This window comes from Condylura cristata, unplaced genomic scaffold, assembly GCF_000260355.1.
Source record: "Condylura cristata isolate star-nosed mole 26May11 unplaced genomic scaffold, ConCri1.0 scaffold00003, whole genome shotgun sequence".
NCBI classification, from domain to species: domain Eukaryota; kingdom Metazoa; phylum Chordata; class Mammalia; order Eulipotyphla; family Talpidae; genus Condylura; species Condylura cristata.
Window position 1 is genome coordinate 20788315 of NW_004567104.1, and position 22213 is coordinate 20810527.

General features: G+C 34.9%; 1 protein-coding gene across 1 annotated transcript in view; it reads left to right on the forward strand.

The window, feature by feature from the left end:
• VPS8 (vacuolar protein sorting 8 homolog (S. cerevisiae)) overlaps nucleotides 1–22213 on the forward strand; it is a 188565-nt gene that overhangs the window by 83806 nt on the left and 82546 nt on the right. The window contains exons 25-31 of the mRNA XM_012730291.1: nucleotides 4460–4525; nucleotides 8269–8388; nucleotides 10567–10623; nucleotides 13087–13169; nucleotides 13549–13633; nucleotides 14415–14513; nucleotides 19394–19483. Coding sequence (XP_012585745.1) covers nucleotides 4460–4525; nucleotides 8269–8388; nucleotides 10567–10623; nucleotides 13087–13169; nucleotides 13549–13633; nucleotides 14415–14513; nucleotides 19394–19483 — 600 coding nt within the window. The remainder of the gene's footprint in view (nucleotides 1–4459; nucleotides 4526–8268; nucleotides 8389–10566; nucleotides 10624–13086; nucleotides 13170–13548; nucleotides 13634–14414; nucleotides 14514–19393; nucleotides 19484–22213) is intronic.

Below are 22213 nucleotides of genomic sequence, written 5' to 3' on the forward strand. Positions count from 1 at the left end.
TTTTGGGTAGATACCTAGGAGTGGGATTGCTGGGTCGTAGGGAAGCTCCATGTTAGAGAATATTATTTTAAAGTGTATTAAAAGAAGCCAAGTCATTATTTTTTTAAATAAAAAGACAAAGCATAATCCTATTAAACAGATATAATTTTTTTGCCTTAGCAGTAAGTCCAGGCTGCAAATGTTTAATTTTGCTGTGCCACTCACACTTCCTAATTATTTGTTTCCTTTCCTTCCTCCCCTACGCTTTTCTTTCCACGTTCTCTCTCTCCCTCTCTGTCTTTCTAATACCTCTTTATCAAAAAGTTAAAGAAAGCAGGGCTGGATGTGGTACATTTTTTACTTTCATAGATTATATTAGTTGGTATATCACATATGGAAGAGAACTGTGAAGGATGTTTAGTAATGATAGTGAAAATAGCTGGTGTTGATAAGGAACACAAAGCTTCCTGCTGAAAAGACATCTTTATGCATGTTTAATTAAAGACAGATTTGAGTGAGTCAGGTTCTCTATGAAAATGCCCCAGAGGAATAATATTATAAAATATGACATATCTTCCCAATTTAATAGTATTATGCTTAATTTTTAAAAAGCTTCTGATAACATGGATAGTACTTATATTGTAGTGTTTAATGAAGCAGCAGACTTCCAAATTGTAAAACACAAGTATTATATATGCACAATATTTGGAGAAAAGGAGAGAAATACATTTAAATATTAAATAGTGATTAGTTCTGTGTGAAGGATCATATTTCTCTAATTGAACATATAGTACTTATGTAAGTTGCATAATAGTATAAACTGTTAAATAAAAAGAAGTACCTCTGAGAAGCCTAAAATTCCAGTGATATTATGCTTTGAATTGGTTTAATTTAAAAGTCTAACTTCAGAAGTGGTAACTTTAAATGCAGAGAAAGATGAGAAAAGAAACTGAGAATTGGAAGTCAGATGGAGTTGCCTTAGGAGACCTTGCCCATCCAACAGAGAACGTAAGGATACTTGGTGTCTGGCTTGTAGAATTAAAGAACAGAAGTGGTATAGCAGGGTTTCAGGAGTGTAGTAGGAAACAACAAAGAATTTGACCTAATTTTCCCTTTTTTACAAGCTGAGGTAGCACTGAAAATCATTTGGAGTACATTGATATCTTCTGAATTATGATAATGGAATTGAGAGTAGGACTGCTGTACAGTCTCTTTTCTCCAACCGCCTAGGATATCATGCATACTGTTCTAACTGGGAGTGCATCCTTGGCTGACAGGACCTGCCACTGATAATGAGTAATTGCAGCACAGTGTAGCAATTACTCATAGCACCCATAGGTGAGGAATCCAGTGAAGAGCTAGGAAAGGTTTCTTTGAAATGAAGTCCATACCAAGTCTTAAAGGATGAGTAGAATTTAGTCAGGTGAAGGGAAATATCCTAGGCAGAAGGACAGACTATAAAAAGACCTGGAAAGAAGACAAACAATATGTGTCCAAGTAATTTTTAAAAATGCCCTAAAGTTGCCTCTTTGAATGTAACAAAGCATGCAGAGAGAGAAATGTAAAGAGGTAGGTGGAGATTGAGTCTTATTATACATGGTAAGTAGTTTGTACTTTATACTGGAGTTGTAGGTAATAATTGAAGCTATTGAGTAGAGGAATAGCATGATTTGTAGTTTAGAAACCTTCCTTCTACAGTTATATGACAAACAGATTGAAATAAAGTTGGGCCCAAGAAGATCTGATGGCACATTTTTGTAGTAATTTGGAGATAAGATAATGGTTTAATTAAGGTAGTGACAGTGAGAATACTGAGATGTGAAAGCTATCCCAGGAAGCAAATCCCCCTTAAAGGTAGGCCTTTTTGACTTTGATGTGATGGAAAATCCAGTTAGGTATGATGGAAAAATTTTAGCCTTTGGTCTGGACAAAATAAGAATAGCTTTACATTTTTAAAGGTATAACAACTAAAGAGCATGATGGCATCAAAGGGCATGTAGGGCACAAAGCCTAAATGGTCTTCTCTCGGACCTTTTACATAGAATGCCAGTTGACCTCAGGCTTGGCATCTATCAAGAGCTAGCTATTGTTATACTGAAATCTCATAATAATTAAAAGGAAAGTCTTTTTTTGACTGAGGTAACATTGGTTTACAACATCGTATATGATTTAGGAGAAGAGGGTCACATCACCTGGGATGTCCCTACCCCACACTTAACCACCAAAGCACCCATAGTCCTTTACCACAGACTGCTGGACTCCCAGCTCCATGTCCTCTCTCCAACATCCTTCCCCAACTAGAGCCTCAATTACACTGTCATATTTCTAGGGTTTGTTTTGGTTTAATTCTGTCAGTTCCTTTGTTTTGTTTTTCTGTATACCATGTTGTCACAAATGACAACAGTTCCTTTTAATAGCAGAACATATAGCATACCTTTTCAATCCGTAATTATTTTTAAGGGACTACAAAAAGTTTTTTATGTATACCATGTTTGTTTTTCTGTATACCATGTTGTCACAAATGACAACAGTTCCTTTTAATAGCAGAACATATAGCATACCTTTTCAATCCGTAATTATTTTTAAGGGACTACAAAAAGTTTTTTATAACTGAATTCAAAGATGACGAGTTTTAGGCTTACCTCTGAAATCCACAGATTGTATTGTTTTTTCCATTAGGATATCATTACATATTATTTCTCAAACAAGTATATAATTAGAAACATCTTTGTGGAATGGTAGTGTTTTTATCAAGGCTGTGTCATATTGGCAGCAGCTGTTAACTACACCAAAATATGTCATTTTGTGTATCATAATATTCATTCTGTTGTATGAATTAATTATGTTTATAGAAGAAACACTTAGTTATGTTTATAGAAGAGGTAACCTTTTAATATTGTTTTTAAAACAGTGAATACATGTTGCCAGAAGGAAAATGGATAAGGAAATTATTTTATACTTGCTGTCAGTGCTGGAATTTTTAAATATATATGTTAATTCTTTGTTTTTGTGATTTGGTTGAGTAGCAGTTGCATAGTAGATAGTGCCTGCAGAGTGACTTGTCACTTTGGGATGCTGGAGGGTGTGGTATGTGTTTGTTTGAGTACATACACATTTGTTCTCATAAGCTTGAAGACAGAAGTGAGGAACTTTCTAGTTTATCTTTCTGTCTTCAGGTGTGGTCATATAACTCATTCATATATCAACAAACTTATTTGAGCCCTCCAGATCGAATATCTTTGTTATCCTTGGAAACTCATTTCAGCATATCTCCACTAGCTGTCAGCAAAGCAATCTAGTTGAAGAAAAAGTTGTCAAAAAGACGTTATTTTCTTTTTCTTGGTAAATAATTGACCAGACAATTCAGCAGTCATTTGTTCATGCACTTACTGTGTGCCAGGTAAAAGGAAGACAAGGGCATGCTAATAAGAGAACAGCATGAGCTGTTATACTCTGGGAAGTTGGTGAAATTCAGGGACCATTTAAAGAACAGCAGGTATTTGCTTTGAATACAACTATAATGTAATCTTGAAAATTCACGGCTGTCAAATGTATCCCGAGGTCTCTCACCCCCCTTTTTTAAAATCTGTTGGTACGATATATAGTCCATTCTCTTATTTCAGGATATAAGTAATAAATTATTTCTATGTGGATTTAAATATTTCTAAGTGAAAAACATAGGAAAGACCTTTCAATTTTTCATTATTCTTACTCAGTAAATAATTTTAGTTCAGGTTCTTGACAGTGAGTACAGTTTTACTGCCTTCAATTCCTTCATATAGGTATTTCTGAATCTGGTGCTGTCACTTACTTTGATGCATGTTCTCTTCAAAATATATTTGGCTCTATTTGAGCAGGGACATAAAGTGAAAAGTACTGTACGTGGCAGTATTTTGAAAATAGGATACTTCTTCCTTGGAAGTAGACTTGAGGACTTTAACATTGTGACAGTTTTACCATAATAATTTTTTTAAATAGCTATCTTAGAACATCATTTTTCTTAGTTGTCATGGAAATCATGAAAATTATCACTTTTCATGATAGTTAATAAACTACATTTCAGTTTTCATTTCCAAATAATTTAGACTGAATGCTAGCTGAGCATATAACATGCATTTCACCCTTCAACAAACCCATATTCACAAATTGCCTCTTGCCATTAGTGTTCTTTCTTTTTCACTGTCTATAAACTTAGCCTTTCTTCCTTAAGTCACTCTTTGGCCTTATGATAACCACTGTATTTTTGTACTTTTACCAACTTTTAGTGTCTCAGAATACCATTTTATCCTGTACAAAATTAAATGCTGTATCTCTCTGAACTCACTAAAAATATCTTGTTATTAAAGGTATAAGGAAACACCTAATGATGAGTGGTTATCTTATTTGACAATGTTCCTGACTAATGACAAGAATTTAATATCTTACTTTCTTCTACAATTTGCAAATAGTAATAATTTCTAAATTTCTGTTTTAGACTTTTGAAGATTTTAAAAATGACAAACAGGCTGTGGAATATCAGCAACGTATTGTGGATATTTTGTTGAAAGTAAGTATTCAAAAGAATGCATGTCTTTGTATTATATTAATGTTTATAGTAAGAAAACTAGATTGTTCTTATTGAATACTTTACTCTTGCTAAATGAAGCAATATGTTACCAGCATATTTTCAAATCATACTATATATTTTTGTCTTCAAAAGCTGAATCAAATACTAATCACTCATCCAAAAAAGAATTTAAATTTGTAAAAAAAATTAGAAAATCTCAGCTTTAGGCAGTACCAGGATACAGAATATGGCTCTTGAGAAATGCATATTGTAATTGCTATATTTCCATGATAATGCACAGTAATAGAGTGCTTTGAGAAAATAACCAATGTGAAGCATCTCCCTCACATTGTGCTGCTAAGGTAATGCCATAATTTTACCATAGTACTAAAATGATAGGTGACACTTACAATTATTTGATGCACACAGGGATGAGCAACCCAGTCTAATTCTAACTAGATTATTCCAGAGCTATTTTGAGTTTCATACTGTTGCTAATGATTGGATACGGAGAGAGACTTTTTTACTTTCCATCTGCATATCTTATACCCAGCTAGCTTCTTCTTGAGGAGAAGGTGTCGAATTTTGTCCTGTTCATTTGCTTGTGAAATGAAGACTTTTCCCCTCATCTTTATGATTCCTAGATTATTTTGGACAAGAGGTCAGAATTAAAATGTTTCTTAGTGTACTTAACATTAATGCATTACATCGATAACAGTACTTTAAAATTTTGAAAGCATTTTCATACACATTAGCTCATTTTAATTATTTAAATACTGACTTTGTAAGATAGGTAGTGATAAATCTGAGATTAGAATTCTAAGCTCCCAAATAGTGCCAGTATAATCCAGATAGCTGGTAAGTTAGGAGGGAAGAATAGATGTTGGTACACATGTACTAGTTATCACCAAACCCATCCACACTATTTAACATGACATTCAAGATCCTTCTGTACTTTCTAGTCCCTGACTACTTCTCTGTAACTGCTCCCTCTCCTCTGCCATTGCACCTTCATACTCCCTACCGCCAGCCACACCTACATACTGTAGCTTTATTGTGACTACCACTACCAGATTAAATTATTGGAATTTATTGAACTCTGTGTTATCCCTTTAGCTTATGTTCTTTTCCTGAGTTTTCTTTCAGACCATCGTGCCTTTTTCTTTCTTACCTCCACTTGGCAAATAGCTAACCATTTTCTAAAATGTAATTTGAGTGTCATTCATGAGAAATTCTTTAGAATCTTCTCCCACATTTCTAGGGTGACTAATTGCTCCTTCTCCGTGTTCATACAACATTTTATGCTTTACTGGACATATTGTACGGTAGTTGTTAACATCATTTTTTTTTCTACCTTGAGCTTTCTATAGGTAGAAATTGAAGATTTTTTTTGTTTCTTAACATTCCCAGAGCATGTCTGGCATAATGCCTGCAATCTAGTAAATGCTTAAGAAATGTCTGCAAGTTGATTGAATTGAAATTTTATTTTAAAACCATACTAACTTGGAAGAAGTAACCAAATGAAAGGAAAAAAAGTCTCTGTGAAGTACTTAACTATTACTGTTGGTGAATTGCTACTCTTATATATTGTTTTGATGGTATTTACCTTGGATTAATGAAGAACAAACTTTTGAGATTTTCTCATTTCTGGTGATAGAGTTATACTGATTTGTTAAATTTACTTTTGAAAAGAAGTTGCAACATCTACCACAGAAATACAAAGAATCCTGAGATGAATACAGACATCTTCATGCCAATAAATATGATAATCTAGAAGAAATAGAAAGATTCTTACACTCACACAACCTTCTAATACTGAATCCATGAGACATAGAAAACCTAAAAGATCAGTTTCAAACAAGGAAATTAGCAATGTCCCCAAAATCAAAATCTCAAACCTACATGATGTCACTAGTAAGTTCTGTTAGACCTTCAGAGATGATGTAATATAAGTCCTTTCAAATTCTGCACAAATATAACATTATTTTGGTACTAAACATTACGTAGAGGCCAGCATTACTTTGGTACTAAAAACAGAGACATTACATAAAAAACAAACTACAAACTGATGAACATAGATGCAGAAATTCTCAACAAGAATCTTAGCAAACCGAACTCAGTAATACATTAAAAATACCATACTCCAGCACCATGTGGAGTTTATTTCAAAGTTGCAAGGATGGTTCAGCATCCACAAATCATTCAGTGGAATTCACCACAGCAAGAGGAAAGATAAAAATCACAAAAATCACAGTAGATATAGGAAAAAGATTTGACAGGATTCCCTCATCCACATGAAAGCTTTCAGTAAGATGAGCATAGATACAACATGTATCGTGACAATAAATTCAGCTAATTCAAAACAATGTATGATCTTCCTTCCCAAACTTGGACATTCTTTCTCTTTGTCAATGGCTTCTTTATCCTCCTACTTAACAGGCTCAAGAGCTCTCATTTGCATTATTCTTTTAGCCACAGGTTCCTCCCAATTGAAGAGGTGTCCTGTCTCCTTGCTCTCTGCGTTGTACTTTGTACCTGCTCCTGCTTCAGAGGTTGTGTAGATATGGACTTAAACAGTGATCCAAACAAAGTGTTTTTATACCTTTTCATCAAAGAAACAATGAATTTGTAAGGAGCTAATAAGACAAAGAAACATGAGGCAAAGGCACTAACTAGTGAAGAACTAAACAGCTTTCTTGACCTTGGATTCCCTATCTCTGGTGATAATGATGTCTATTTCATGGTTCAGGGGTACTACCTTTCACATGTTTCACATATTTTTAGCAGGGCCAGAGAATGCCAGAGTATCATTCTTGCACTTGCTGTTTCTCAAGTAACTTTAATTCAAAATAATCATTATGCCAAAGTGGTACATTTTGGAACAATCTGCCTTGAGCCCTGTCCATGTTTTTGCTCACACTCTTTTCTCTACTTTGATTACCCTCTCTCCTAACATTTCCCTGTGTTAGAGGGTCCACATGGATTTTAAAGCTTAGTTGAAAAGCTACATTTTTTCACTTCTTCAAATTCCCTCTTTATCCAGTTCAACTAAATTTTTTACACTATGGTTTCATGGTATTTCTCCCTTTAAAATAGTGCTGATTACATTATAATGTAAAATCTTTTTAATAAGATTTTCTTAACTGCTTTCTTGTTCATAATACCCTTGAGGAAAGGATCTACCATAGTATCTTACATATGGTAGAACTCACAGACAGCAGAGGAATGATTAGGGCTTGATATTTGTGTGTGGTTCTAAAAGAGCTAAGGACCTGTTATATAAAGTCATCTATTCAAGAAACTGTATACAAGGCAGAAGCTTCATTGACCAATGGAATCTTTTCTGGAATATCTTTACTCTCAAGTTGTCTTACTTTTAAACACCAAAGTAACTTCCTTTTTTCTATGTTGTTGGGCAGATTTTTATTAGGTATACTCTGATTTAATTTCAATTTGATTCTCTTTTAAGACTTCTAGAAGGAAATATGATTGATATTTCTTTGAAATCTACCTACCTCTTCTCCAAGTTGTACCTAGGAATATTTTAAAATCTGCTAAAATGTTTTCCTTTCAGAGTATGCAAGTCATTATGCTTCTTCAGATGATACTAGCTCATGTTGTACAATCAATGGAAGAATCTTTTTTATGAGTCTTCATAATGAGGCTTTCCTTCCTTCTTATTATGTATTTCTGTATGTCAAACCAGATGGTGTCTTCAATAAATGGTTTCTCTTGTTCATCAGGTTATGGTGGAGAATTCAGATTTTACTCCCTCACAAGTTGGGTGTCTCTTTACATTCCTTGCTCGGCAGCTTGCAAAACCTGACAATACCTTGTTTGTAAATAGAACCCTTTTTGATCAGGTAAGTGTCTTTAACAAGGAGAACAAGAACTGTTTTTATTCTGTTTATTATCAGTAGAAAATTTCATAGGATCACACTGTTTCATATGTAGTAGCCTAGCCACAGTGCTTGGAGATAGTCTCATAGCTGAGACTTTAACCCCTGTGCCACCAGGGAGGCCCTGGGTATATATCTTATCAGGAGGAAGTCTGTTTATGTGTTAGCATGGATCTAAATCAATTGCTTGTATTTCTTCTATGATGTGTCGAACAGTGTGATTTTTGCCTGTTAACTTGGTATCATGGGAGTATGGTTTGTGGTGAGTGATTTTTAGAGATTCTGGTCTTTCCATTATTCTGTTGCTGTAAATTGCCTTGAGTTTTCTGCTCAAGAATTTTCCATTTGAGATAGTCCTATCTCACTAATAGGACTATGGTGTTTAACATCTGATGGAGAGATTATTTTTAGAAAATTTGAATTTACTTGCAAATGACTTTGATGCTAAAGGTGTATCCTAATCCCATTTAAATAATTTCCTACATATCCATGGGCGGCAAAGAAATTATTTTTTTATCCATAGAAAGTTGCTAATAAGGAACAGCATTTATCAAGCACTTGTAGTCATGTTTCTAAACATGACTAAAAGAAACATGTGTCAGGTTCATATTAAGCTGTGTCACATACTAGGCCAATTAGTTGCAAAGATACCATGTATTTGTGGTATTTACAGTGGCCAAATTGGCCAATTGTGAATGAATTGGTGATATAGAAAGAGTAGTTAGTGGTTTTTTTCCCCTCTGAATTTATTATGTGTTATAGATTAAAATACCCACACACATAATATTATATATACACACACATATATACATATACACACACACTTTTATATATGTGTGTGTGTATATACACACACACACACAACATCATTGTTCATTTTTGTACAGGGTATACTTTTCCTCTCAGGTGTAGTCACTGTAAGATTCCCACTACCAATTCATCCATGAACCACCACAGAGTCCCTTGTGCTCTTCCCTCCTGTTTTGATCATTCTGGATCCCTCTGCCTTTTAGAATGTCTCTGATTTATAGTTGTCTGCTAATCTTAAAAATTTATTATTATTATTTTCTTGAGCCCTTATGTAGTTCCCCTGTATTTCTCCTATAAATGAAGCTATTTGATATTTTTCTTTTTCGTTCTGTCTTATTTTGCTGAGCATAATCCCTCTAGCTCCATTCATGTTGCTATAAATAGAATGACTTTATCTTTTTTAATTGCTATATATCTAAATATGTGAGCCCTCCCTGGTGGCACAGTGGGTAAGGGCACAGCATTGCAAGCTAGCTACAGCTGCTTCAGTGCGAGTTCGATCCCCAGCTCTGGAGGTGATGCACATGGTATAGCAGACCTCTCCTGACCTACCTGCTGCTCTTCTTAGCAGTGTACTTTGTCGATCTGCCTGTTCTGCTCCCCACTCAGTCTCTGGTGAAGTCTGTCACCATCCTGCACCTTTGGCTTTACCCCATTTCTGTATACATAAATAAATAAATCTTTAAAAAAAATATCTGTGTGTGTGTGTGTGTCTATCATATTTTCTTGATCCAGTCATCTATTTTTGGGCATTTGAGTTGTTTCCATATCTTACCTATTGTAAACAGTGCTGCAATAAGCATAAGGGTACAGGTATCCTTTTGTATTAATGACTTTGTGTCCTTTGGGTAAATCCGTAGAAGTGGGATTGCTGGGTCATATGGTAGCTCCATTTTTAGTAGACTGAGAAACCTCCATACAGCTTTCCATAGTGGTTAGACCAGTTTGCATGTCCACCAGCAGTGTAGGAGAGTTCCTTTTTCGCCACATCCTCACCAACATTTGTTGTTGCTAGTTTTTATAATATGTGCCATTCTCACTGGTGTAAGACGGTATCTCATTGTGGTTTTGATTTGCATTTCCCTGATTATAAGTAATTTTGAACATCTTTTCATATACCTGTTGGCCATTTACATTTTCTCTTTGGGTATGTGTCTTTTTTAGCTTTTCTGCCCATTTTTTGACTGGATTATTAACTTTGTTTTTGTTGAGTCATGTGAGCTCTTTCTAGATCTTTGTGATCAGTAGAAAGGACAGTACTGTTCTATTTACTATGACAGTATAATGGCATATATGCTGGTATTCAATTTAAAACACTTATTTTTTTACCAGGTTCTTGAATTCCTCTGCAGTCCTGACGATGACTCCCGCCACTCTGAAAGACAGCAAGTATGAACTATTAGATCTCTCTTTGCTAAAGAACTGTAAAGAAGTCATAGTAAGCCAGAAAAAGAACCCCTTGTGCTAGGTCTCAGAAGACATAGGGGAAAATGACTTGTGCCTAACATTAATTGTAAGCTAGATAGTGGTAACCAGAAATTAGTGTGGTTGGTTTGTAGTAGTAGCACATATATGAGGAACTTCTATCAGACTGAATTCCTGGACAGACTGGCGCTGTCTTGCATTCAGCTTGACATCAAAAAGAATACTTCACTCTTCTCCTTTTTGTAGCAACTGTTGTATACTGCTTCCCACTAGTGTCATTAACCCTTTATAGCTGCTTTGGCCCTGAACCAGAAAGATAGCAGAATCCTGAATTTTGGGATACTGAACTTTTGGGAGTTCCCCATAGACCCTTTGTGTTAGGCTAACCATTTCTGGAGACTAGAATCCGTCAGTTCCTCTCCTATTCACTATGAGAGAAGAATTATTTGATTACTGCTTCTTTCTATTTTTATGCCACTTTCTTGAGGGTCTCTTGCAGAAGTAGGAGTCTTAAGAAAGTTTTCCCACTATCATGATAAGCGTTAAGTGGGTCACCCTATTGAAAATTGATAGCTACACTGTTGGAGAAGTAAGCTGCAAAAGGAAGAGCTGTGCTCATTTTTTTACAACAACAGTGCACAGCTGGGAGGGTGAAACTCGGTTAAAGAAAATAAGATAGTAATAGTGACCCCTTTCTCTGTACAGCTGTGGCCAAGTGACTTTTGTAAACTATTTTAGAAAAGAGAATAGCTGCTAAAGTGTTGGTTTTCTCTTAAATAATATTGAGTACAAATAGTCATGAAGACCTCTCAGTTTGCCCCTTTTTCTTTGTTGACAATAAAGTGGATCATGATATACACGATATCGCTATGTAAAATGATAAGAACATTCCAGATATATAAAAACAACCTAAAAGCTGAACCTTGAAATGTGATCATGGTATACTCATATTGTCTTCTGGGAGTCCCCTGTAACTTTTCAGTCTGTTTTTTTCCCCCTCCTATTTTAGAAATAGGAAAAACTGATGAAGGAAGTTTCTCAAGGGTCACAATTGATATTAAAGTAATCGATTTCCTGTGTCAGAAAAATACTTAGCTAAATGGTTTCCTAGAATTTTGAGAAGGGTCAGGTAATTCTGGTCCTTGAACTTATATACAAGGGAAGACCTTTCCATAGGACCCCGTAACCACTCTCACAATTTTTGAAGTTTATTTTCGATATTCTCATCACCTTGTTTAATCACTTGATTAGTGTGGTAAAAATTAATCATATGAATCCTGGTGGGTTTGTTTTTTATTGTAGTAAAATATGTATGCCATAAAATTGATCATTTTAAGGTGTACAATTCAATAACATTATGTATATTATCACTCATGTGCAACTGCCATTACCTTTATGGCCAGAATGTTTTTATCTTCCCAAACTGAAACTCTGTACCCATTAAGCATTAATACCCACTATCCTTCCACTAATCCCTGACAACTTTCATTCAACTTTTTGTCTTTATAAGTTTGAGTACTTTAAACTTCTTATATAAATGGAATCATAACAGTAGTTGTCCTTTTGTGACTGACTTTTTGACTTACCCTAATGTTTTTATTTGTAAGTGTCTTCTCAACTAAACATGTTTGTGGAATTTGTCAGAATATCATTTCTTTTTTAAGGCTGAAAATTTTCTGTTATATGAATATACCATATTTTATCTCTTTTTCCATTGATGGAAACTTGAGTTGTTTTCAGTCTTTGACTCTTGTGAATAGTGCTGCTATGAAACCCCCAGTGTCTAATTGGATAAATTAACAAACATGGGGGCTACATGTGACCACAGATTTTAAAAAACCATGAAACAGCAAACAGAAGTTTACTTTTTGAAGAATATAGTTTATTTTTCAACATTGCAGGAGTTAGGGATGCCAATCCTAGGATAGTCAAAATCTATATATTTACCTGTTTCCCCAGAAGTCTTCCTGATAACAAAAACAATTGACTAGCACACATTTGCTATATTATATGAATTAAATACTATATCCTTAGAAAAATATAAGTTGGGGAAAAGTTATTAAGAAACTCATAAGAGAAAATACATTTACAGTGTCCTACTGTTTTTATTGAAACTGTAAGTTTACATCATCTATTTAGAAGAAAATTGGCATATAAGTGACCATGCATTCAAATGCATGTTATCGAGGGCTCACTGCAGATAGACATGTTTTTGCTAAGTAGAGGGTCATTTCAATATTATAACTAATTGCAAACAGTGTGGCATACTTTCCATGTTTGAAAATCAGAGTCGTTTATCTTTTTCTAAGATGTAAAAGCATCAAGACAGAAGAAAAAATATTGTGGTTTATGTGGCTGAGTAGACTCATAAAGTGCTAGTCAATAAAAGTTGCTCCCAAAGTGTTATTACTCACTTTAAATGTTCAGGTTCTTTTAGAACTGCTGCAAGCTGGAGGCATAGTTCAATTTGAAGAGAATCGACTCATCCGTATGGCAGAAAAAGCTGAGTTGTAAGTTGATTTGAAGCTATATCTTAGTTCCTATAGGACTATTAAATTTACATTTCTCCAAGTCTAACTTATTGATGTATTATGCAAATAACAAAACCTTAAGTGTGAAAGTTTTGCCTTTCAAGTCTAGATTTTTGTACATTGACTTTAGTATGAAAATGAAATAAGTCTTCTGGTGTTTTAAATTTCTCATGGCATTTCATAAAGGAATGGCAGATACTCATTTCCCTTAAATTTTATAACTCCACTTAACAGTATAATTCACATCTACTGTGTATTCATTTTCCAAATACCTCTATGCTGAACAAAATTCTTGAAACAATAAGCTAATAAATAGCTGCCTGTTTAGTACACTGAATGTTTTCCTTTTATGTTCTAGCTATCAAATTTGTGAATTTATGTATGAACGAGAACACCAATATGACAAAATTATTGATTGCTATTTGCGTGATCCACTAAGAGAGGTGAGTTAAGAGACTGTTTTGCCCTTTTCTTACTCAAATTCTCCCCTCCTTTTATAACTATTCGCTGAGTATAACTAGTGGAAATATCTCGATATATGTTTGTTGAGTCAGTGTTCATTTATTCAGGTTTTTTATTGGGTACCTGCTATTTGCCCAGTACAAATTGAGAAGTAAAGCAAGTATTAGTTTCTGCAATTTTAGAACTTATAAGTTGGTGATGGAATCTGATAATAAGGAAACCAAATAGATTGCTACAAATTAAAATGAGCATTAAAGAAGAGAAATTGGATGCAATTTAAGGGATAATTAGGAAATTGACTTATGCAGAGTGGGCAGGGAAGGAATGTGAGAAGTGACATATAAACTATATTTGAGAATTTAAGAAGTCGTACAAAAGGTCAGTGTTACAGGTTAAGGAACAGCTTATATAGAGGAGCTGAGGTGGGGGGAAAGTTTTGTCATCTTCAAGGAATTGAATAGAGAGCGCATAGATAAAGTGAAGATGAGTGTAAGTAGAGTATAACAGACAAGAACAAGAGTAATTTGAGATAAAGCTGATGTGGGTAGGGACTGCCAAAGATAAAATCTGATCATCCCTATTAGGTCAGTGAAATTAAAACCCAAATTAATTGGAGCAAGTTTGTAATTCTAAGAGTCTACCTATCTCCAAGTGGTCCAAACAGGAAACAGTTTGTTTCCCAAGACTGTAACAGATAGTTGGTAATGGCTAAATATTGTGGAGTGTATGAATGAGTGAATTCTGTTATCTTGTGCTCTTCAGGAAGAAGTCTTTAATTATATTCACAATATCTTATCCATCCCTGGACATAGTGCGGAAGAGAAGCAGTCTGTGTGGCAGAAAGCAATGGATCATATTGAGGTGCTTATTCAACAAAATTTTATTCTCCACTTGTGTGGGTATCTCCTAACTTTATGCCAACTAAATAATGGCAACTGTCATTATTAAGTTGATTTACTTGAGTACATAAGGGTTATTTTTTTTTCAGATAATTTATTCTACTCCACATTCATATTCACAAAGCCTTTGTCATAGATAGCTTATTATATATTGAGTTTTGAAAATAGCCCATGTTTAATCAACTTGTTGGCAAATTAGAATTATTAGAGGGTTTTTATAAGGTTCTTAGCATTGATTCCACTTCTGGCATTTCTCTAATATATGACAGGATCCAATCTCTCTAGTCACACAATGGTGTTTTAGAAACATTACTGTAATGCATTGTTCTCTCTGATGTCTTTCCCTTCCTATGTGACAGAGTGGTGATTCTGGTTTTGTTTATGTTGCTATCATAACAGTTGACTTCAAAGCAAAAAGTTCTTTTTAAAAATCTGTTTATAGATGCCTCAGTGGAAAGACTAATAGTGTATGTGATGAACATATGGTCACAATGCATTTTTTAAAAATGTTTATTTATATATATTTTACATCTTTGTGTATTTTTATACATTTGCTTTCTCCTCTCAGGTGTAGCCCCCATAGAATTCCCACCTGAAATTCACCTGTGCACCATCTCCATAGTCCTTTGTCCTCTAACCGCCCTCAATCTGAGCCCTTTCCTTCCCATTCACCTGCAGAATGTCTCTGATTTATAGACATCTGTTTAATTTTTGTTTTTCCTTAATCCTCTATAATTCTCCTATAATAAGTGAAACCATCTGGTATTTTTCTTTTTCCTTCTGACTTATTTCACTGAGCATAATCCCTTCTAGCTCTATCCATGTTGCTGCAAATTTATCTTTTTTGGTTGCTGAATAGTATTACTTTGTGTATATATACCATATCTTGATTCAGTCATCTATTTTTGGGCACTTGGGTTGATTCATAGCTTACCTATTGTAAATAGTGCTGCAATAAACATAGGGGTGCAGGTATCCTTTTGATTTATTATTTTTATGTCCTTTGGGTAGATATCTAGGCATGGAATTGCTGGCTCGTATGAAGCTCCATTTTTTTATTTTTTTAAAGATTTATTTATTTATTTGTACAGAACTGGGGTACAGGCCAGAGATGCGGAGGGTGAGAGAATTCACCAGAGACAGAGCGGGGAGCAGAACAGGCAGATCGACTAAGTACACTGCTGAGGGGAGCAGCGGGCGGGTCAGGAGAGGTCTGCCACGCCATGTGGTCTCCTCCGGGGCAGGCGGGAATCGAACTCATGCGGAAGTGGCTTTAGATTCTCAGTGCTGTGCTTTAACCCGCTGTGCCACCAGGGAGGGCCTGAAGCTCCATTTTTAGTAGCTTGAGGAAACTTCACATAGCTCTCCATGGTAGCTGGACCAGTTTGCATTTCTACCAGCAAAGTAGGAGAGTTCCTTTTTCTCTATATCCTCACCGACATTTGTTGTTGCTGGTTTTTTAAATGTCACAATGCATTTTTAAAGGGTGCCCCAAAACTCAATACTCACTTTAGTTGTTTAGGTTTATATCATGCTGTATATCATTGAAACCAACAAGCTAGCAGCTTTGTTGAAATCTATTCTGTTTAACGGCTCACTGACTACTGAAAAAAAAGTAGTAGCAAAAGATGCTGAGATAATCTTAATTTTGAAAATCATATTTGTATCTATGACTTTTCTGTCCTTTTTTTAATGGGATAATACCGGGTGATTGGTTTAGAGATGTAGTGAAATAAATGATCATTCAGTATTACTCAGGTATTTGAAAATGTTTTTATACATATGAAAAATGATAAGAGAAGATGAGCTGTGAAACTTTGAGAAACCTTTGCATATGATGTGAATTTCTAGCTGGTGGAGGTTGTAAAGTTTAGAAAGATCAGAAAGGTGAATATCATTTTCTGTGAAACATCTGGTGTGAAAAGTGGCACAGCCGGTCATCAGATGTGTGGTGGTCTTGTTTAGTTTCCACACTTTCATCTATAGGATTGAAGAACCTGTATTTATTTAATGTTATCATTTTCCTGCTAACAATAAGATAAATATGTCTTGGTGAAAAAACCCCTAAGAATATCTCTTATTTTGACTTATATTTTTTTTTCCTTTAATCATTTTGTATTCTCTTTCCTTTCATCATTCCCTTTAAGTCTCCATAGTTACATTACAGCTCATTTTTCATCTCACTTCATCTGCATTGTGCAGTGGTTTGAGCACATGGACTCCAGACATCCAAAAATGAAGCTATGTCTCTGCATAATGTGAAATATGATAAATTAATCAATGTGCAAACAAATTACTCAGCAGAAAACCCATACTGGAAAAGCAAGAAGTATTTTTTGCTGCCCAAGTTATTTCTGCTGGGTATTTTTCCCACATCTGCACATTTTTTCAACTTGAACTTTCTGGTATCTCTTTAAAGTCAAGATTACAAGTATATAGACTTCTTGTCAAAGGATTTCTGTGTCTTTAGTAATATAAATAAAATCAACAGGAAATATTTTAGGGGGAAAGTCCTCACAATAAAGTTTTTGACAGTATGCATAGTGTATAGATTAGTGATTCTTAACAGTTTTGGGGTCATCAGACTCTTCTGGGAATTTAATAAAAGATTTGGATCTCTGCATCAGATGTGTGGTCTTACATATTTTGCATATGCACAGATCATGTAATTTAGTTTATAATTTTAGAGATCCATAGATGTCATAGCAGCCATTGTTATATTGTCTGTGGATTTCAGTTAATGAATCTCTGGTTTAGATGGTTTTTCCAATATGGTCAAAACACATTTCACTAGATTTTTGAATATTTTTCTACTAGAAGTAGGAAAAAAAAATCAGAAAATCCATAAAACAAATCTACAATTAAATAAAAAATTAAAAAGCAATCAGATAAATACATTCTTTCTAGTACTATGGACTGTTCGTGTAGTTTCCTGATCTGTACTAAACCATCTGTAGTTTCCTAGTGCCCTGCATTCTCTACTGTATCCAGGATATTATCCTGGTTTTTGTGATAATATTTTGCCTTTCTATCTATGATTACTGCATATGCTCGCATCCCTAAATTTTTTATTTTGTCTATTTCTGAATTATGTAAATGAAATACTCTGTATCCTATCCTTTTTTCTTCAGTATTCCTCAGAATTTTTATATTTTGTTGTATGTACCTATGATTTATTTTTATTGTTGTATAGTATTCTACTTTACAAATATATCACTGTTTCACCATTGTGCTGTTGAAAGACATGCCGTCTATGATCATACTTACAAATGTGTCTTGAGATAAGCACATGGCATTGCTCTAGGATATTAGTTCCAAGTTTCATTTTCAAACCAGCATTATAAGTTCTGTAAAGTTATCACTGGAGAATTTCATAGATATGCAGTATCAGTCTTCATCTCATATTTATTGAATCAGAAATTTGAGGGTTAGTACCCAAGTTCTCCTGGTCATTTTGTTGTTTGCTAATGTTTAATAATCTCTGTTCTGGGGTATATACTTACTAAAGAACTGGAATTAATATTTTAAACTATAGTAGATGCCAGTATCATATTTTATATGTTTTACCTTTGTATTTCCTTAATTAGTACTCAAATTGATAGGCTTTTCACGTTTCATTGGCCACTTCATTTTCCTTTCTGTGATGAGCCTGTTCCAAATCTTTTTCCTGTTTTTATCTAAATGTGTCTTGTAATATGCATGATTGGAGTTTTCCACATGGAGTGATTTTTGACTCTTTATTGGGTTGTCAGAAAACTCATTTTTTGTATAGACAACAGAAAAAATACGTCATGACTTTTCCACCAACATAATAGTTTAATGGTAAAAATCAGTGCAGGTTTTCTATTTCCTAAGTCAATATATTAAATTACATTTTTCTTGTTTGTTATCTATTTCATATCAGTTTAAAATTCTCACTAATTAATTCATAATAATTTCTTTTGTCTTTCTGTTTTCTATAGATTAGTAGTGATAACTCCCTTTCCACTTGTGATATTGATTAAGTTGTACCATCTCTGTTTTGAGATGTCTAAAATACTATACAAGTTATTTGTGTCAAGTAATTATTACTAGCTGACAAGTACTATCATAAAATTATTAGAGAAGTTCTGTTGCTGTCATAGTAACTTGTCCAGATTTTATTTAATAATGTACTATGTTGATCTATAGATGGTTCTTGCATTTTAGTTATGTAATAGCAATTGTAAACGTGTAATGGTAAGTTACACAACCCATATTAGAAGAAAAGGATAGCCAGTAGTGTCTAGGAAGTTTGAGGAGATGGCAAGTCAGAATTCTTAGATATGACAGAAATATTAATAATTGACAGTAGTCAGTGTCTTAACCTCTTTTAAGAATTATGACTTGATTTGATTTTTTAACACACTGCTAGCTTCTCTAGCTACCAAACACCAGAAACAAAGTTTTAGAATTAGCCAGAGAAGTAGCAGCTATACTCTTTTTCTTCTTCAAGTTACTACTTTAAGTTTCAAGTTAACTACTTTAAGCACTGACAGGGAACTTGTGAAGCTTTTGTTCTTCTGTTAATCTTATAGCTCTCATGGCAAAAGTACAGAATGTTAGTGTTTTCATTTCTTAAGTGCATTTCATTTCCTAATTCTGAATTGTCCTTTTTTAAAATTAAATTGTGGTGTTTTACATTTGCACATTTCTAATTTTATTTATTTTTATTTTTGTGCCTTTAAATTGAGGCTCTATTTCAAGGTTTCCTTAAATGCAGTGTAGGGGCTTATGATAATATTGAGGTAGATGTTTATGCTTCATCTCTATAACAATTCTACTAACATTAAAGATCATTTTACCTTTTTTCTTTCACTGTAGCAACTTGTGTCGCTGAAGCCCTGTAAAGCTGCAGAACTAGTTGCAACTCACTTTTCTGGAGAGATTGAAACAGTCATTAAAAAACTTGAGGTAACTATAGCAAAATTAAATTGGAAAGAAGTATCTAGTGGAAAAGAGTTATTGATTATCTACCTGAGAACTTTTGATTGTAGTAATTTCTTCAATTGGTGGCCAGTTTTCAATCATAGATTCTACACATCATGAATGTTTGTGTCAATATTTGGGCGCATTGGTGTGATGACCTCTTAGTCTGTAATTGAAGGTGTGTTTATTTTTATGCATGACAAATTTCACATCACAGAAACATTTTTGAGTTATATCCTATACTTATTCTGGAAGTAATAATCCTCAAAAGTTCTACTCTGCAACCTGTATTTTCTTTTACTATAGGGTCTGTAACACTATTCTCTTTGAGCTGTATTATTTATTGAGACTTTCGTCATCTCCAAATTGGGTTACTGCTGATAATTTAGAATTTTTTGGAAAAATCTAACTAGAGTACAGATTTTTTTTTTTTAAGATTTATTTATTTATACAGGACTGGGGTACAGGCCAGAGATGCGGAGGGTGAGAGGATTCACCAGGACAGAGTGGGGAGCAGAACAGGCAGATCGAGGGAGTACACTGCTGAGGGGAGCAGCGGGCGGGTCAGGAGAGGTCTGCCACACCATGTGGTCACCTCCGGGGCAGGTGGGAATCGAACTCATGTGGAAATGGCTTAAGCTTCTTAGTGCAGTGTTTTAACCCGCTGCGCCACCAGGTAGGGCCAGAGTACAGATATTTTAATGCTAAGTATGGAGAAGCTCAGTTGGAAGTATTGTTTAGGAGAGCCAGTATTTTACTTATCACTGCTTGGCAGTGCTAGTGGTAAGTTTGGCTTGGTATCATTATGGCTACAAATGATGGAGGTAAGGAACAGGATGATGACAGAGATATAAAGCCCACCCAAAGTCCAGTGTCAATAATAATAGTAGGGTTACGTATGCAAGATGAACACCAAAGCAGTGAGTAGGAGGCTAGCATTGGAGACAAAGATAGGAAATTCTTTCATTTAAACACTGATTGTGGCCCCACTCTGTATCACAGTTTGGTAGACGCTGGGCACACAAGTAAGAATATTCTTTCATTCTCCCAACAGAATAGAGAAACACATAACCACAGTGTAATATTATAAACACTACACCACATATATGTAAAAAAGTGTTACAGGAACAAGGGGTGATAGACTATGAAAAAATCAGACTGAAATTCCTAGACATGTGTGAACTGAATCTTGAATGATTGGTCCAGCTTTCAGGTCAAAGCTCTGGGAAGGGCTTTCTGCATAGAGAATTCTGGGTATGTAAAGACTTGAAGGCATGAAGCAAAATGCATAGTCAGAGAAGGCTCAGGTAGCAAGCGCAATGTGAAGAGGACAGTAGTGGAAGAAGTATTAAATTAAGATATAAAAGGTATGTTGGAGGAGTGGGCTTAAAATTATAGAGGCTAGAGCTTAGAGTTTGAGTCCTGATATTGAACAATCTTATATTTAATCCTAGGTATCTTAGGTACTAGAGAATTACTAGTTTTTTAAAGCAAATGAATAACATAATTAAATCATTTTATAGCAAATTAACTATGGTAGAGAATGGACTGGCAAAGAAAGCAAGTGAAGGAGAAACTAGTTGGGTCATTTAGAATGCAAAAAGCCAGGGCAAAAATGATGGTGAAGTCAAGGCTAAGTCAGAGGCAGTAGAGCGGACAAAGCCAGGATATGTTTTGAAACAGAGTACAGGGCCTAGAAATAAGTTGAATCTGATGAGAAGAGTTAAAACTGACTCCCAGATAAGCGACGTGTTTGTCTAGTGTGATGAGGTCTGTTAACTCAGGATAAAGACTCACCTTTAATTAAATAGAAGTTATGTACCTGCTGTGCATCAAAAGCATTAAGTGCTGAATGTACAAAAATATATAAGGTATCCCTGTGCTTAGATAAGCCAAAGAACAAGTGTAGAGTATTTGACTTGTACAATGATGGAACACTGCCCAGGTTGCTGAGCAAGGACATGGCGGGCCAGTAACCCCGTTCTAGTGAGGAGCACACAAGACTGCTTTTCTGAAATTGCTCTAGATCCACAGGGCTTCTCTTCCTTATAAATGTCAGCAGTTTTGATGAATCCTCTCATCTGTAGTGTTGCTGTTGTCATCTACAGTGTAAGAGTATTAATTGCAGGATTTTATTCTTCCTGTAGTCTCTTAATGACATTAGAAGCAGAATGGCCAGGTAAAGGGATATTATGTCATCAGATATATCAATACACCAGCTATATAAAAGCTGAAGTGTCACTTTTTTTTTTTTAAAGATTTATTTATTCATACAGAACTGAGGTACAGGCCAGAGATGTGGAGAGTGAGAGGATTCACCAGAGACAGAGTGGGGTACAGAACAGGCAGATTGACAAGGTACCCTGCTGAGGGGAGCAGCAGGCGGGTCAGCAGAGGTCTGCCTTGCCATGTGGATCTCCTTCCGGGCAGGCAGGGATCGAACTCATGTGGAAGTGGCCTAAGCTATTTTTTTTTTAAGGCAGCACTTTGACTGTGTGGGGTTTGTGGGGTCTTACAAGTTTCTTTTAAAGAGATGAAACAATTTTGCTGAAAATCTTGTACAAGACTCCTATACAGATTTTATACTTTTGATGGCAACAGATATGCTTGCCATCAATTTTTTCAGAATTCTTAAAACGAAAAGTAAGCCAGACTATTGTTCTAAGTATAAGGAAAGTTGTAAAAAATAAAACAAAGTGGTAAGCTAGGGAAAAG